Consider the following 17953-nt stretch of genomic DNA (forward strand, 5'->3'; position numbering starts at 1 on the left):
AATGAGGGAGCAGTCTGAGGGACGGCACGGAAGAGGAAAAGCCGGGCACGGGCAGCCAGGACCGGTGACCGCGGGAAGAGGAAAAGCCGGCCATGACCAAGCAAGGCCGGTGACCGCGGGAAGAGGAAAACCCGCGGGCGGCCCCTCGCTCTCTTTCCGGTTCAGTTTTCACTTTCTGTTTTTTTCCCCGCCGCTCCCGCCCCTCGTCCCCTCCTTCCCTCTCCCCTCCCCCGCCCGCCCCGTCCTTCCACTTCCTGAGGCCGGCGGATGGCGGCGGCCGCCCCGCACCGCCTCATGCCGCCGGCCCGGTAGCGGGGCCGCGCCGGGGGCCGGGCGGGGCGGCCATGAGGGTGGCCTGAGTGGACGGCCCCGAGCGAGCCCCGGCCATGGGCGAGCGGCGGCGCCGGGAGAGCAGCGAGCCGGGCACGGGTGAGCGGGGGCCGAGGGGAGAGGGCGGGCGGCTCCATCGCGCCCTTCGCTGGGAGTGGGGAGGTGGTTACCGGCTCCATCCCGCTCTTCCTTGGGAGGGGGGAAGGCGACCGGCTTCATCCAGCCCTTTCTTGGGAGGAGGAGGTTATCGGCTCCATCCCGCCTTTCCTTGGGAGAGGGGAAGGCGACCGGCTCCATCCAGCCCTTCTCTGGGAGGGGGGGATTACTGGCTCCATCTCGCTCTTCCCTGGGAGAGGGGAAGGCGACCGGCTCCATCCCGCCCTTCCTTAAGGAGAAGAGAGTTCCCGGCTCCATCCCGCCCTGCCCTGGGAGATGTGGGGGGGGGGTGCTTTACTGGCCCCATCCCCCCCTTCCCTGGGAAGCAGAGGGTTACTGCTCCCTCCCACCTTTCCCTGGGGAGAAGACGATTTACCGGCTTCATCCCGCCCTTCCCTGGGGAGCAAAGGGTTCCCGGCTCCATCCCGCCTTTCCCTGGGGAAGGAGAGGAGAGGCCACGCCGCCTTTGCCCCTCTCCTGTGCCCATTACTCCCAGGGGGAGGTCGATGAGGCCTCGACCGCGAGCTCCTGGAAGCCTGGGACACGTAGGAACCAGCTGGTTTTGAAATTTTGTGGTTCACCGGGGACACGTTGGCTTTTCCGAGCTCCCGCACGCGCCGGTGCCTGATCCCAAGGCCTGAGCAGCTGGGAAAAGCCACGGTGCTGCTTGGACACACCTTGGGGAGCCGTGCTGGGTGATGTAGGTGCCCTTCAGGAGTGGGATTTGGGAATACGAGCAGCATGGATCAGTGCTGATCCCTTCCTGGAGGGGCTGGAGGCCTCTTTGCTCCCCACTTGGAGCAGCTGCACGGCTGAAGTTTGGCCTTATAAGGGGAGAAAAATACATTTCTGCTCCGGTCTTGCACAATTCTAATCCCAGATTGTCCTTAGATTATCTCATAAAGATTTGGATTGGGGCAGAGCTTGCCCAGCTCTAGGTCTGCACTCTTTAAGGGGATTTAATCTGCGATACATGAAACAAGCAGGAGGTTGGATGGCACAAAAATAGTTATAAAATATGGTCCTTGCTCCGTGGGAACAAAGTTAATTTTAATAAAAAATACACCAGAAAGCCTGTGGTGATCCAGAATGATCCATGGTTTGGTGCTCATCATGGATGTAGGAGGTGCTGGGTGAAGCTCTGCTTTTTTGGGATGCTCAAAGTCAGGACATAAAGCTCATGGATTTACCCCAAGTCTTTGATAAAAATGGATATTTCTTAGTGCAGCTCCACACTTGTTTTGGTGTTCATAAGTGACAGGTACTGAAAAGGCTCTGCTGTGGTTGAATCTGGAAATCACTGGTCTGCTCTAGAAGGAGTTTTTTATATGAGTTCTGTTGTTAAGGAAATGTCTGATTTCGCAGAAATTGTTGTTTTCCAGCCAAAAAATCGTTGTCAGAGAATTTCAGAAATTCTTTTCTTCCCTGATAAGAACCATAAGAACTTGTCTTGGACCAGAGGCTGTTACGTGGCTCTGAAACTGGTTTTATGTTCTAATTTGGTTTATTTATTTTCAGTGTACCTCTTAAACCTGCAGTTTTTGGCAGCAGCAGAGCCAGCTTGAATATTCCCCATACCCAGATCTTCACCCCCAATACTCCCTAGAATCCACACCCCACCTTGGAGCTGTGTTGGCACAACTCTTGCAAACCCATGCAAGAATTGCTGAACCAACCTGGATTAAAAATAACCTCTTTGCCTTTATTTTCTGCTGCAGTTTGCTGAGTTTCTTCCTTACAGCCCCAGGCTGTGCCAGGAGGGGAGGAGGAGGCGTTTTGGGATGAGGATTTGTGTAGCCACCACCTTTTTGGGGGATCCAAATGGAATGGGACGATTTTATTACGTAAAATATCTGCTGGTCACTCTGGCACTTCCCAAAGTGACCAATTCCTTGTTCTTAGTTAGAATCCGTTAGAGAGCAGAAAGTGAAACGTTGATTTTTTTGGGGACCAATTCTACTTTTGCCTAATCTGGGAGGGGTGTTTTTTTTGATGGCGAGCCCCCACTAATTCTGAGGGAATGTTTGGATTTGAGTGCTTTGGTTGTTTTTATTGGGGATTTCAAGGGTGTGATTTCCACAGCTGAAGGGTTCCTAGGGAATGTGTGTGGGGGCAGGGGTTTGTTTGGGTTTTTCCCCTTTTCCCAAAGGGAATCGCTCCGCCTCAGGGAGCTTGTTCCTAACACTGGTGCTCTCCCAAGGCTGCCTCTCTCAGGTCATCGCAGCGCCATGGAAAATCACTGAATTGGGTGATTTTGCAAACAAAAATGTTGCTTTTTGGTTGTCCAAGTGCCAAAATTCCTGTGCTGATGGCTTGGGCAGAGTCAGGTGTCACTGAGTGAACCCACAGCACGGGCTAGCCCTGGGTGAGGTGACAGAATTGGGGTTGGGGGGATAAAAACTGCAGAGATAAAAGGCAGCCAGAGCTGCTCTTTATGAATTAATGAGGGAAATGTGTCAAAACCACATTCTCAGCTTTGTGAGCAGCTGAAAGGAGCAGGAGGGAGCCCTTGAAATCCAAGAAATGGCACTTGGAAGGATTTTAGATGGAGGATTCCTACCCTGAGGAGATTTTTCAGCAGCTTCAGAGTGGGGCAGCTTTGTCCAGCCAGGGATGGGGACCTGTCCTTTTCCAGAGGGAAAATTCCAACTTCTTATCCAGCCTGGACCTCCCAAGGTGCAACTTGAGGTTTTCTCCCTTAATTTTTCCATCTGCTAGTGCCAGAAAAGAGGCTCCATCATCTCTGTGACTCTGGATCTTGCCAGCTTTTCCCTCCTGGGATTCAACATTCCCTTTGCAATTCCTTTGCCGGAGCCACCTCCGGGTGGGAATTTGGGGCAGAGATTGAAACTCTCCGAGTTTTGCTGCAATTTTTGATGACACAAAGAGGTGGGGTTTTTTTAAACATAATGCAGGAACATAACCTTCCCTTCCTGTGAGGAAACTGATAATATTCCCTGCCCATCCAATGGGATGCCTTTGGATATTGCTGGGAGATCAAATCCGACCTGGCAGAGCTCGAGTGCAGCTCTTTGGAGGTTGCAGAGCAGTTGCTGCCCTGAAAAGATGCCAGAAGTTCCCTGCATCACCTAAAAACCATCTGAATAAATCCCATCAGGCCCTGGAGAGCATCCTGCAGCCTCTGCATCCTCATTCCCAGGTTTTTTGATCCCAAAGGGAATTTAAAATCCAATCCAGCACCTGGGTTTGCTCAGCAGCAGCCAGCTGAGCTCACTGAGGTGTTTTAGATACAGCGAAAGAAATGATCCCACCCCAAACCAGGATGTAATTCCCAGGTTTAAGGCCAAGGAGGATTAATTTAGGAGCGTGGAGCTGCATCCTGCAAACTCATGGAACCTCCATTTGTGGCTTCCAGAGGAAAAGGTGGAATCTTTGCAGTTTTGGGTTATTTTCTATTCCTCATCTGCAGCATCCTGGGGCAAAACCTCTGGGAACCACATGGGTGCTTCCATCAGCCCAGTTTATTCCAGAGGTTTTGTTGAGGAAGGATGAGCCTGCTCTGATGCCAATCCATCCCATTCCCAACATGGAGAATCCCACCAGTTTTGGGGCAGGGTTAGGTTGGATCCGTTATCCTGTGGTTCAGCCACCAACAAATCCAGGGTTTAAATGATTCTCCATGTCCTGGGCTGGGAAAAACAGGAAGGAAGAGTTGGGAAAGTGGAATCCCGGAGTTGTTGATGTTGGAAAAACCCTCAAAGATCCAATCCCACCATTCCCAGCCCTGCCAAGGCCACCACTGATCCGTGTCCCCAGGTGCCACGTCCGGCTTTTAAATCTGCCCAGGGCAACCCCTTCCAATGCTTTTGAGGGAGAGATTTTTCCTAATATCCAATTTTTCCTAAAACCTCCTGTTACGGGAGGTGTTCCCAGTAGGACACTCAGCAAACAGCTCCCAAGAGGGGGATCAGTTGGAGAAGGAAAAGTCTCTGGATCTCAGTTGGACAAGGAAAAATCCAGGATCAGCCAGGGGGAAACTCTGTTTTTTCTGGGAGATCTCCTACAGGGAAAGAAGGAAAACGGGACGGGAGGTTGTAAAAAGTAGAGGGGAAGTGGATTTCAGAAGGATTTGGGAAGATGATCCTAAGGAACCTCTGGAGGAACATGAATTTTTTGGGATACTCAAATCAGGACATAAAGCTCCCGGATTTACCCCAAATACGTGGTGGTGCCAGAGCCGATCCTGCTGCTCATGTCCAGAATTCCAGCTCATTCTAACGCTGGGATCAAGCCAGGAAAATCTGGTTGGAGAGGGGGAGGGCTGAGCAAACTTCCTTGGAACTTGCAGAGTGGTGAGGCCATCCAGAGGTCACAGGGAAAGGGATGAGCCAAAGGAAAATCCCGGTTTTGGGAAGTCCATGGCCTCAGCTACCCCTCCTGACAGGAGGCCTGAACTGGGGAGTGGAGCTCCCAGGAGATGGCTGATCCATGGATATCTGCTCATGGAGCACATTCCCTCGGGCTGGATTTAGCAGGCCGGGATATCTGTGGGAGGAAAGGTCACAGGAGCCGCTTTCAATCTGGGAAAGGAGGAGCAAGCAGCAGATCAGCAGAATTCCAAGGAATACAAACCCTTGGAGGATGATTTCTGCACAGCAGGAGGGAAAGCTGAGCTTTCCCTGGATTGGGAACGGATGCTGGGAGCTGCAGAGGTGCCAGGATTGAATTCCATGCTGAAAGGGTGGGAATTCACCAGGACAAGCTGTGAATTCCCAAGGATGTCAGGGCAGGGATAATCCCCATCTCCAGCCATCAGCCCCATGCCATCCATGCTGTCTGATCCCATTCCCTGAGCTCTCCACGTGGATCCAGTGCCATTCCCAGGTTTCTCATTCCCTGAGCTCTCCACGTGGATCCAGTGCCATTCCCAGGTTTCTCATTCCCTGAGCTCTCCACGTGGATCCAGTGCCATTCCCAGGTTTCTCATTCCCTGAGCTCTCCACGTGGATCCAGTGCCATTCCCAGGTTTCTCATTCCCTGAGCTCTCCACGTGGATCCAGTGCCATTCCCAGGTTTCTCATTCCCTGAGCTCTCCACATGGATCCAGTGCCATTCCCAGGTTTCTCATTCCCTGAGCTCTCCACGTGGATCCAGTGCCATTCCCAAGCTTCTCCCAGGGGAACGGGCACTTTCACTTTTCCTTCTGGCTCGGGCACTTTCACTTTCACCTCTCCGAGGCTGCGCAGAGCCAGTCAAGGACCTTCTGCTCCTGCCCTGGGATGTGCCAGGATTTGGGATTTCTTCAGGGAATGAGGTTTTCCTTAGGATCAGGACACATCCCACCTCAGTCTGGGAGGGAAGTGCGGGGTGCAGCCGCCTGGGCTGGCTGCCCAGGGATTGTTTTCCCTCATTAATTAATTAATTTTTTTTCCCTCTTTCTGGACTTTCATTTTTCAGCTGCACGGAGGAATAAAAATATTGGAGTGATCAGCTGCAAAATCCCCGGATTTTTTTTGGGGGGGGATGTATTTCCAAGAGATTCCCAGGTTTTTGGTTGTTGATTTTTAAGTTTTATTCCTGAAAATATCTGATGCTTCCCAGAAAAAGTTGTGGTGCTCCAGGAAGAAAAAAAAAAAAAAAAACAAAAACAACAAAAAAAATAAGGTTGTGTTTGGTCCTTAGAGCTGAGCTGGGACTTAATTCCATGATTTCCATGGAGAAATCCAAGCTCTGGCTGCTTCTGGGGAACACAGGAAGAGAAGCGAAAGAGAAAAGAGCAAAATGAACTTTTCCTCTCCTCGTTAGGCACAAAGAGATGATGCTGAAAAACATCTGGAAAATCTCTTTGTTTCCCATTTTCCTGCTCTTAATCTGCTTCTTTTCCCTAGTCCCTGTAATTCCAGAGGCACCACCTGAAAGTGGGAAGTGTAAAAAGTGAATTAAAGAGGGCACAAAAGACCCAAAAAAAGGTTTAAACCAGGCAAAAGTTCTTTAAAGACTTTTCCTTTGTGCGCTCCAAGTTTCCATCCTCACCAGCCGTGTTTTTCTTGGATCATTTTCAGATCCCTCCGCGTTTTTTCCTTGTCTGGAATTGTCTTTTCCTTTCCTTTTCCCTGCTAAACCTCCAAGTGCAGCCTGGCTTAAAGAGTGAGTTTAATACACCCAGTTTTAGCTTCTTTTCCCTGTTCCTTAAATGAGATCCTTTTTTTTATCCTGGAATAATTTGAGAGGAATAACGAGGGACACAGGGAATGGATTTTTCTTCTCTTTGCTTTTTAACTGAGGGGAGGAAGAGACAAAAATTTATTAAAACTCACCCTTAAAAGCAGGACTCAAACCCCCAGTTTGGGATCTGGAATCTCACTAATAAATTCCATTCATCACTATAAATTTATAAATTTAAGATTTCTTTTGCTTCTGGCAGTTGCCACAGATTCGTTTTTCCTTTCTGTTGGAAAGGGAAAACCCAGGGATCAACAAGGAGCTCGGATCCCTCTTGCCAAAAGGGCATTTAAACTTCCAAAAATTCGGGATTTGGATGGCAGCAAACCCCACTCTTGCACCACCTGATCGTGAGGCCTCGCAGTGGGGTGGCAATTCCCAAAGGGAATATTTCCAGCTGGTTTTCCCTTTCTCCCTGCAGGTTTTCCTGCCGAGTCGGAGGAGCCCAGTTCCCTCTTGCAGAGGGCGGTGGCCGTGCTGCAGAGCTCCTACTTGGACTCCACCTCCCACGATGGTTTCCAGTACAGCCAGGCGATCCTGGTGGAAAACGACCTTTTCCTGAGTGAGGTAAGGCTGGCTGGTGCCGGCAGCTTGGGAAAAGGGATTTTTTGGGAACTGCACATCTCTGGAATCGCTGATTTTTTAATGGCTCGGTGCTTCCTTTGCCTCACAGAGCCCCTTTTGCGATTCCCGGCTCCGGGAACCTTTCAATCCGATCCCAATCAGGAATAAAAAATCCTTTCAGGCAGTGGTGCTCAACATTCCCTGAGCAGCCTTTGGAATTGGGTGAATTCCCCTTATCAGGAGAGCTTCCCTGGGCTGGATTTCTGCTGCATGACCTCAAGGCAGATTTTTGGGATTTCTCTGCCTTTACCCATGCAGGCACCACTTTAACCCTTTTTTTATCTCCCAGCTCCCTGGACCTCTTTTAAAATCCCTTCATCCCCACATTCCCACTTTTATTGGCATGGAAAACAGGCTGTGTTCTCTGGGAATGGAAATCGCCACTCTGGTTGTCATGGATTAAATCGGATTTAAAAAATTTTGGGATCACAGAATGGTTTGGGTTGGAAGGGACCTTAAAAAACATCCAACTCCAACCCCATTCCATGGCCAGGGACACTTCCCACTATCCCAGGGTGCTCCAACCTGGCCTGGAAAACTCCCAGGGATGGGGCAGCCCAGCTTCTCTGGGAATTCTGTTCCAGCCCCTCCCCACCCTCCCAGGCGGGAATTCCTTCCCGAGATCCCTGTGTCAGTTTAAATCCATTCCCTGTGTCCTGTCCCTCCATCCCTTGTCCCGAGTCCCTCTCCAGCCTTCTTGCAACAGCCTGGAGAAGAGTTAAAATCCTGCCTAAATCTGGGATAATCCCGAATCAACTCATTTCTTGATTTGCCTGCGAGTTGAAAAACCAAAGGAAGCCAAAGCAGTGATAAGATTGTTCTTTCCTTATCCCCGAACCTTTCAGAAACCCCATCCTTCTCCAACTTCTTTACTAAGCCCTGAAACTCGGCATCAGCTCCAGCTCCCTTTGCTCTCCCGACGTTTTTCCTGAGGGTGCAGGAGCTGATCCAGCAGCTCCCTGGCCCTGCTGGAGATGTTTGGGCCGCTCAGTCCCGGCCCCGCATCCCTGCAGTGCCACCAGAACGAAACTCAGGGTGTTTTTTGCAGCTCAAGGCTTTTGCCCGAGCCAAGGAAGCTGCTGGATACAGCCAGGAGGAGCTCCAGGAGACCTTTGCGTTCCTGCTGTTCGATAAGGAGGAGGAGGTAACCGGGAATGGTTCTTCAGCTCAACTTTGGGGCCAAATCCCTGGTTTTCCATCCCATCGAAGCTCAGGAGATCTGCTGCTTGAGTTAGCGGAGTTATTCCTGTTGGAAATCGCTCTGGGAGCAGCTCCCAGGAGGTTTTAGGGATGGAAATGGTCGTGTTGAGATTTGCAGGGAGAAAAAGGAGTTGCCCCTTTGTCCCAGTGGATTTATCATGGAATTATTTGGGTTGGGCATTAAAATCCATCTGATTCCATCCCTGCTGTGACCTCCCACTATCCCAGCATGCTCCAAGCTTTCCTTGGACACTGCCAGGGATCCAGGGGCAGCCACAGCTTCTCTGGGAATTCCATCCCAACCCCTCCCCTCCCTCCCAGCCAGGAATCTCCTTCCTAAAATCCCACCTAACCCCAGTGGGGAAAGCTCTTGGAAAAGAAAAGCACTTTTGTGACAGGAGAAGGTGGGTTTGGGGCCAATTCCTTGGATTTTGGTAGCTGGGCAAGGAAAGATCTGTCATGAAATAATTCCTGCTCACTTTCCACAAGGATGCTTTGGATTTTGTGAAAATCAGGGAATTCTCCAGGGAATTCGGTGATGCCTTTGAGGATAAGAGTGGCCCAAATTGGGCTGAAACCTCTTAAATCCCAACCAAAGCATCCCCTTTTCCTATGGATATTGCATTGAGTTTTCCTTCACCTCCCAATTCTTTGGGGTGGGGGGATCCTAAGGATCAGTCATTTCCTGACACCACATTCCAGGCTTTTTCCAACCTCTGTGGGATGGATTTTGGTCTCTGGGGAAGGACAGGTGCCCAGAGCAGCTGTTTGTGTTCTCTCCAAGGCGAGGGAGGTGTGCCAGAGCGGCCTCCGTGTCAACAGCAGCTCCATTTCCACTCTGGGCGACCCAGCCAAAGGTAAAATCCCGACAATTCCCAGCTGGAAAACCAGCATTCCTATCCCAGGAATAGCCACTCCTTGGAAAGCCGAGGCAAAAGGCCAAAGCTCCTGGTACCGCCCGGGTTTTGCTGCAGAGATCCCTGGAAAATGCTCAATTTTCCTGCTCCTTCCAGCGGATGGGGATGGGATCTTCCCAAAGGAATGGCACCGTTCCTTCAGCTCGCCTTTCCGGGCTTTTCCTCCCTTTGGAAACAGCCTCTGGCAGCCCCACGCTGATTCCTGGGAATGTTTCTGGGGATATTGCTGATTCCTGGGAATGTTCCTGATTTCCTGGGAATGTTCCTGATTTCCTGGGAATGTTTCTGGGGATATTGCTGATTCCTGGGAATGTTCCTGATTTCCTGGGAATGTTTCTGGGGATATTGCTGATTCCTGGGAATGTTCCTGATTTCCTGGGAATGTTTCTGGGGGTATTGCTGATTCCTGGGAATGTTCCTGATTTCCTGGGAATGTTTCTGGGGGTATTGCTGATTCCTGGGAATGTTCCTGATTTCCTGGGAATGTTTCTGATTCCTGGGAATGTTCCTGATTTCCTGGGAATGTTTCTGGGAATATTTCTGATTTTCTGGGACTTTCTGATTCTCTGGGAATATTCCTGATTTTCTGGGAATATTTCTGGGAATATTTGTGATTCCTGGGAATGTTTCTGGGAATGTTTCTGATTTCTGGGAATGTTCCTGATTTCCTGGGAATGTTTCTGGGAATATTTCTGATTCCTGGGAATATTTCTTGGAATATTTTGGATTTCTGGGAATGTCTCTGGGAATATTTCTGATTTCTGGGAATGTTTCTGATTTCTGGGACTTTCTGATTCTCTGGGAATATTCCTGATTTTCTGGGAATATTTCTGGGAATGTTTCTGATTTCTGGGAATGTTTCTGATTTCTGGGAATGTTCCTGATTTCCTGGGAATGTTTCTGGGAATATTTCTGATTTCTGGGAATATTTCTGATTTTCTGGGAATGTCTCTGGGAATATTTCTGATTTCTGGGAATATTTCTGATTTTCTGGGACTTTCTGATTCTCTGGGAATATTCCTGATTTTCTGGGAATATTTCTGGGAATATTTGTGATTCCTGGGAATGTTTCTGGGAATGTTTCTGATTTCTGGGAATGTTCCTGATTTCCTGGGAATGTTTCTGGGAATATTTCTGATTTTCTGGGAATATTTCTGATTCCTGGGAATGTTTCTGGGAATATTTCTGATTTCTGGGAATATTTCTGATTTTCTGGGAATGTCTCTGGGAATATTTCTGATTTCTGGGAATGTTTCTGATTTCTGGGACTTTCTGATTCTCTGGGAATATTCCTGATTTTCTGGGAATATTTCTAGGAATATTTCTGATTTTCTGGGAATATTTCTGAGAATATTTCTGATTTTCTGGGTGTGTTCCTGATTTCCTGGGAATGTTTCTGGGAATGTTTCTGATTTCTGGGAATATTTCTGATTCCTGGGAATGTTTCTGGAAATATTTCTGATTTTCTGGGTATGTTCCTGATTTTCTGGGAATGTTTCTGATTGCTGGGAATATTTCTGGGAATGTTTCTGATTTCCTGGGAATGTTTCTGGGAATGTTTCTGATTTCTGGGAATGTTTCTGATTTCTGGGACTTTCTGATTCTCTGGGAATATTTCTGATTCTCTGGGAATATTCCTGATTTTCTGGGAATATTTCTGGGAATTTTTCTGATTCCTGGGAATGTTTCTGGGAATGTTTCTGATTCCTGGGAATATTTCTGATTCCTGGGAATGTTTCTGGGAATAGTTCTGATTCCTGGGAATATTTCTGATTTCTGGGAATGTTTCTGGGAATATTTCTGATTTTCTGGGAATGTTTCTGATTTTCTGGGAATGTTTCTGATTCCTGAGAATATTCCTGATTTCCTGGGAATCTTTCTGATTCCTGGGAATATTTCTGGGAATATTTCTGATTTTCTGGGAATGTTTCTGATTTTTGGGAATGTTTCTAGGAATATTTCTGATTTATGGGAATATTCCTGATTTTCTGGGAGTATTTCTGATTCCTGGGAATGTTTCTGGGAATATTTTGGATTTCTGGGAATGTTTCTGATTTCTGGGAATATTCCTGGTTTTCTGGGTATGTTTCTGATTCCTGGGAATGTTTCTGGGAATATTTTGGATTTCTGGGAATATTTTGGATTTCTGGGAATGTTTCTGGGAATATTTCTGATTCCTGGGAATGTTTCTGGGAATATTTTGGTTTCCTGGGAATATTCCTGGTTTCCTGGGAATATTCCTGATTTCCTGGGAATGTTTCTGGGAATCTTTCTGATTCCTGGGAATATTTCTGGGAATATCCCTGATTTCCTGGGAATATTCCCGCTGCAGCGAGCTGAAGATTTTGCTGGCTCTTTGCATCCCATTCCCTCTTTCCCCGTGCGCTTCCCTCCGAACAGAAACCAGCAGCAAAGAGCCAAAAAAACCCCAAAAACCGGGAAAGAGTCGCAATTCCACCCTTCCTGCTGCCGAGAATTCCCACTGCCGTGTGGAGACTCCTCTTTTCCGGGGTTTTTTTGGGAACAGCTCCATGGGGTGACAGGTACTTGACCTCCTGTTTTCTGCTGCTCGGTTTTCCCAGGGGTTTACATCTCCAAGCACGCGGATTGCCTCCATCCCAGGCCCTGGCACCACGGGAAATCGGGATACATCGTCATCTGCAAGCTGATCAAGGTAACACCTTGGTGCCCTTGGCTGTGCTGGCTGGGAAATCAGACTTCAAAAAGTCACTTTTTCTATGGAATTGCAGGAATTTTTTGGGATTTTAGGGATTTTTCCCCCTTTCCTGCTGATTTCTGCTGTCTGGAGCTGCTTCCAAATCCATTCTGCTCCCATTTACTCTCCTGAGATTGGAGATTCCTCTCTGAAGGAGCCTTTGGTGCCCTTGGCTGTGCTGGGTGGGAAATCAGACTTCAAAAAGTCACTTTTTCCATGGAATTGCTGGAATTTTTTGGGATTTTAGGGATTTTTTTCCCCCTTTCCTGCTGATTTCTGCTGTCTGGAGCTGCTTCCAAAACCCCCCTGCTGAGACTGGAGATTCCTCTTTGAAGGAGCCTTTGGTGCTCTTGGCTGTGCTGGCTGGGAAATCAGACTTCAAAAAGTCACTTTTTCCTTGCATTCTCCAGAATTTTGGGGAATTTTAGGGATTTTTTTCCCCCTTTCCTGCTGATTTCTGCTCTCTGGAGCTGCTTCCAAATCCCCCCTGCTGAGACTGGAGATTCCTCTTTGAAGGAGCCTTTGGTGCCCTTGGCTGTGCTGGGTGGGAAATCAGACTTCAAAAAGTCACTTTTTCCATGGAATTGCAGGAATTTTTTGGGATTTTAGGGATTTTTTTCCCCCTTTCCTGCTGATTTCTGCTGTCTGGAGCTGCTTCCAAATCCATTCTGCTCCCATTTATTCACCTGAGATTGGAGATTCCTCTCTGAAGGAGCCTTTGGTGCCCTTGGCTGTGCTGGGTGGGAAATCAGACTTCAAAAAGTCACTTTTTCCATGGAATTGCAGGAATTTTTTTTAGGATTTTAGGGATTTTTCCCCCTTTCCTGCTGATTTCTGCTCTCTGGAGCTGCTTCCAAATCCATTCTGCTCCCATTTACTCTCCTGAGATTGGAGATTCCTCTCTGAAGGAGCCTTTGGTGCCCTTGGCTGTGCTGGGTGGGAAATCAGACTTCAAAAAGTCACTTTTTCCATGCATTCTCCAGAATTTTTGGGAATTTTAGGGATTTTTTTTTCCCCCTTTCCTGCTGATTTCTGCTCTCTGGAGCTGCTTCCAAATCCATTCTGCTCCCATTTATTCACCTGAGATTGGAGATTCCTCTTTGAAGGAGCCTTTGGTGCCCTTGGCTGTGCTGGCTGGGAAATCAGACTTCAAAAAGTCACTTTTTCCATGCATTCTCCAGAATTTTGGGGAATTTTAGGGATTTTTTTTCCCCCTTTCCTGCTGATTTCTGCTCTCTGGAGCTGCTTCCAAATCCATTCTGCTCCCATTTACTCTCCTGAGACTGGAGATTCCTCTTTGAAGGAGCCTTTGGTGCCCTTGGCTGTGCTGGGTGGGAAATCAGACTTCAAAAAGTCACTTTTTCCATGGAATTGCAGGAATTTTTTGGGATTTTAGGGATTTTTTTCCCCCTTTCCTGCTGATTTCTGCTGTCTGGAGCTGCTTCCAAATCCATTCTGCTCCCATTTACTCTCCTGAGATTGGAGATTCCTCTCTGAAGGAGCCTTTGGTGCCCTTGGCTGTGCTGGCTGGGAAATCAGACTCCATGGAGTCACTTTTTCCATGCATTCTCCAGAATTTTTGGGAATTTTAGGGATTTTTTTCCCCTTTCCTGCTGATTTCTGCTGTCTGGAGCTGCTTCCAAAACCCCCCTGCTGAGACTGGAGATTCCTCTTTGAAGGAGCCTTTGGTGCCCTTGGCTGTGCTGGGTGGGAAATCAGACTTCAAAAAGTCACTTTTTCCATGGAATTGCAGGAATTTTTTGGGATTTTAGGGATTTTTCCCCCTTTCCTGCTGATTTCTGCTCTCTAGAGCTGCTTCCAAATCCCCCCTGCTGAGACTGGAGATTCCTCTTTGAAGGAGCCTTTGGTGCCCTTGGCTGTGCTGGGTGGGAAATCAGACTTCAAAAAGTCACTTTTTCCATGGAATTGCAGGAATTTTTTGGGATTTTAGGGATTTTTCCCCCTTTCCTGCTGATTTCTGCTCTCTGCAGCTGCTTCCAAATCCATTCTGCTCCCATTTATTCACCTGAGATTGGAGATTCCTCTCTGAAGGAGCCTTTGGTGCCCTTGGCTGTGCTGGGTGGGAAATCAGACTTCAAAAAGTCACTTTTTCCATGGAATTGCAGGAATTTTTGGGAATTTTAGGGATTTTTTTCCCCCTTTCCTGCTGATTTCTGCTGTCTGGAGCTGCTTCCAAAACCCCCCTGCTGAGACTGGAGATTCCTCTTTGAAGGAGCCTTTGGTGCTCTTGGCTGTGCTGGCTGGGAAATCAGACTTCAAAAAGTCACTTTTTCCTTGCATTCTCCAGAATTTTTGGGAATTTTAGGGATTTTTTTCCCCCTTTCCTGCTGATTTCTGCTCTCTGGAGGTGCTTCCAAATCCATTCTGCTCCCATTTACTCTCCTGAGATTGGAGATTCCTCTCTGAAGGAGCCTTTGGTGCCCTTGGCTGTGCTGGCTGGGAAATCAGACTTCAAAAAGTCACTTTTTCCATGCATTCTCCAGAATTTTTGGGAATTTTAGGGATTTTTTTCCCCCTTTCCTGCTGATTTCTGCTCTCTGGAGCTGCTTCCAAATCCCCCCTGCTGAGACTGGAGATTCCTCTTTGAAGGAGCCTTTGGTGCCCTTGGCTGTGCTGGGTGGGAAATCAGACTTCAAAAAGTCACTTTTTCCTTGCATTCTCCAGAATTTTTGGGAATTTTAGGGATTTTTTTCCCCCTTTCCTGCTGATTTCTGCTGTCTGGAGCTGCTTCCAAAACCCCCCTGCTGAGACTGGAGATTCCTCTCTGAAGGAGCCTTTGGTGCCCTTGGCTGTGCTGGGTGGGAAATCAGACTTCAAAAAGTCACTTTTTCCATGCATTCTCCAGAATTTTTGGGAATTTTAGGGATTTTTTTTCCCCCTTTCCTGCTGATTTCTGCTCTCTGGAGCTGCTTCCAAATCCATTCTGCTCCCATTTACTCTCCTGAGACTGGAGATTCCTCTTTGAAGGAGCCTTTGGTGCCCTTGGCTGTGCTGGGTGGGAAATCAGACTTCAAAAAGTCACTTTTTCCATGGAATTGCAGGAATTTTTTGGGATTTTAGGGATTTTTTTCCCCCTTTCCTGCTGATTTCTGCTGTCTGGAGCTGCTTCCAAATCCATTCTGCTCCCATTTACTCTCCTGAGATTGGAGATTCCTCTCTGAAGGAGCCTTTGGTGCCCTTGGCTGTGCTGGCTGGGAAATCAGACTCCATGGAGTCACTTTTTCCATGCATTCTCCAGAATTTTTGGGAATTTTAGGGATTTTTTCCCCCTTTCCTGCTGATTTCTGCTCTCTGGAGCTGCTTCCAAATCCCCCCTGCTGAGACTGGAGATTCCTCTTTGAAGGAGCCTTTGGTGCCCTTGGCTGTGCTGGGTGGGAAATCAGACTTCAAAAAGTCACTTTTTCATTGCATTCTCCAGAATTTTGGGGAATTTTAGGGATTTTTTTCCCCCTTTCCTGCTGATTTCTGCTGTCTGGAGCTGCTTCCAAAACCCCCCTGCTGAGACTGGAGATTCCTCTCTGAAGGAGCCTTTGGTGCCCTTGGCTGTGCTGGGTGGGAAATCAGACTTCAAAAAGTCACTTTTTCCTTGCATTCTCCAGAATTTTTGGGAATTTTAGGGATTTTTTTCCCCCTTTCCTGCTGATTTCTGCTCTCTGGAGCTGCTTCCAAATCCCCCCTTCTGAGACTGGAGATTCCTCTTTGAAGGAGCCTTTGGTGCCCTTGGCTGTGCTGGGTGGGAAATCAGACTTCAAAAAGTCACTTTTTCCATGGAATTTCAGGAATTTTTTAGGATTTTAGGGATTTTTTCCCCCTTTCCTGCTGATTTCTGCTGTCTGGAGCTGCTTCCAAATCCATTCTGCTCCCATTTATTCACCTGAGATTGGAGATTCCTCTCTGAAGGAGCCTTTGGTGCTCTTGGCTGTGCTGGGTGGGAAATCAGACTTCAAAAAGTCACTTTTTCCATGCATTCTCCAGAATTTTTGGGAATTTTAGGGATTTTTTTCCCCCTTTCCTGCTGATTTCTGCTCTCTGGAGCTGCTTCCAAATCCCCCCTGCTGAGACTGGAGATTCCTCTTTGAAGGAGCCTTTGGTGCCCTTGGCTGTGCTGGGTGGGAAATCAGACTTCAAAAAGTCACTTTTTCCATGGAATTGCAGGAATTTTTTGGGATTTTAGGGATTTTTTTCCCCCTTTCCTGCTGATTTCTGCTGTCTGGAGCTGCTTCCAAAACCCCCCTGCTGAGACTGGAGATTCCTCTTTGAAGGAGCCTTTGGTGCTCTTGGCTGTGCTGGCTGGGAAATCAGACTTCAAAAAGTCACTTTTTCCTTGCATTCTCCAGAATTTTTGGGAATTTTAGGGATTTTTTTCCCCCTTTCCTGCTGATTTCTGCTCTCTGGAGCTGCTTCCAAAACCCCCCTGCTGAGACTGGAGATTCCTCTTTGAAGGAGCCTTTGGTGCCCTTGGCTGTGCTGGGTGGGAAATCAGACTTCAAAAAGTCACTTTTTCTATGGAATTGCAGGAATTTTTTAGGATTTTAGGGATTTTTTTCCCCCTTTCCTGCTGATTTCTGCTCTCTGGAGCTGCTTCCAAATCCATTCTGCTCCCATTTATTCACCTGAGATTGGAGATTCCTCTTTGAAGGAGCCTTTGGTGCCCTTGGCTGTGCTGGGTGGGAAATCAGACTTCAAAAAGTCACTTTTTCCATGCATTCTCCAGAATTTTTGGGAATTTTAGGGATTTTTTTTCCCCTTTCCTGCTGATTTCTGCTGTCTGGAGCTGCTTCCAAAACCCCCCTGCTGAGACTGGAGATTCCTCTTTGAAGGAGCCTTTGGTGCCCTTGGCTGTGCTGGGTGGGAAATCAGACTTCAAAAAGTCACTTTTTCCATGCATTCTCCAGAATTTTTGGGGATTTTAGGGATTTTTTTTCCCCCTTTCCTGCTGATTTCTGCTCTCTGGAGCTGCTTCCAAATCCATTCTGCTCCCATTTACTCTCCTGAGACTGGAGATTCCTCTTTGAAGGAGCCTTTGGTGCCCTTGGCTGTGCTGGGTGGGAAATCAGACTTCAAAAAGTCACTTTTTCCATGGAATTTCAGGAATTTTTTAGGATTTTAGGGATTTTTCCCCCTTTCCTGCGGATTTCTGCTCTCTGGAGCTGCTTCCAAATCCCCCCTGCTGAGACTGGAGATTCCTCTTTGAAGGAGCCTTTGGTGCCCTTGGCTGTGCTGGGTGGGAAATCAGACTTCAAAAAGTCACTTTTTCCATGGAATTGCAGGAATTTTTTGGGATTTTAGGGATTTTTTTCCCCCTTTCCTGCTGATTTCTGCTGTCTGGAGCTGCTTCCAAATCCATTCTGCTCCCATTTATTCACCTGAGATTGGAGATTCCTCTTTGAAGGAGCCTTTGGTGCCCTTGGCTGTGCTGGCTGGGAAATCAGACTTCAAAAAGTCACTTTTTCCATGGAATTGCAGGAATTTTTTGGGATTTTAGGGATTTTTTTCCCCCTTTCCTGCTGATTTCTGCTCTCTGGAGCTGCTTCCAAATCCATTCTGCTCCCATTTATTCACCTGAGATTGGAGATTCCTCTCTGAAGGAGCCTTTGGTGCCCTTGGCTGTGCTGGGTGGGAAATCAGACTTCAAAAAGTCACTTTTTCCATGGAATTTCAGGAATTTTTTGGGATTTTAGGGATTTTTTCCCCTTTCCTGCTGATTTCTGCTGTCTGGAGCTGCTTCCAAATCCATTCTGCTCCCATTTACTCTCCTGAGATTGGAGATTCCTCTCTGAAGGAGCCTTTGGTGCCCTTGGCTGTG

General features: G+C 47.9%; 1 protein-coding gene across 3 annotated transcripts in view; it reads left to right on the forward strand.

Annotated features, from left to right (window-relative positions):
* The first annotated feature begins 207 nt into the window (after window positions 1–207).
* Window positions 208–17953, forward strand: part of TASOR2 (transcription activation suppressor family member 2) — a 40823-nt gene continuing 23077 nt past the window's right edge. For 2 of the 3 annotated variants that reach the window (XM_082280326.1, XM_082280325.1), the window contains exons 1-5: window positions 209–429; window positions 7091–7236; window positions 8342–8437; window positions 9278–9350; window positions 11993–12084. In XM_082280326.1, coding sequence (XP_082136452.1) covers window positions 387–429; window positions 7091–7236; window positions 8342–8437; window positions 9278–9350; window positions 11993–12084 — 450 coding nt within the window. In that variant the 5' untranslated portion in view covers window positions 209–386. Of the gene's footprint in view, window positions 430–7090; window positions 7237–8341; window positions 8438–9277; window positions 9351–11992; window positions 12085–17953 lie in introns of all 3 variants that reach the window. The other variant, XM_082280327.1, reaches the window with a different exon arrangement.

This window comes from Coloeus monedula (assembly GCF_965178545.1).
Source record: "Coloeus monedula genome assembly, chromosome: 4".
Classification (NCBI taxonomy): domain Eukaryota; kingdom Metazoa; phylum Chordata; class Aves; order Passeriformes; family Corvidae; genus Coloeus; species Coloeus monedula.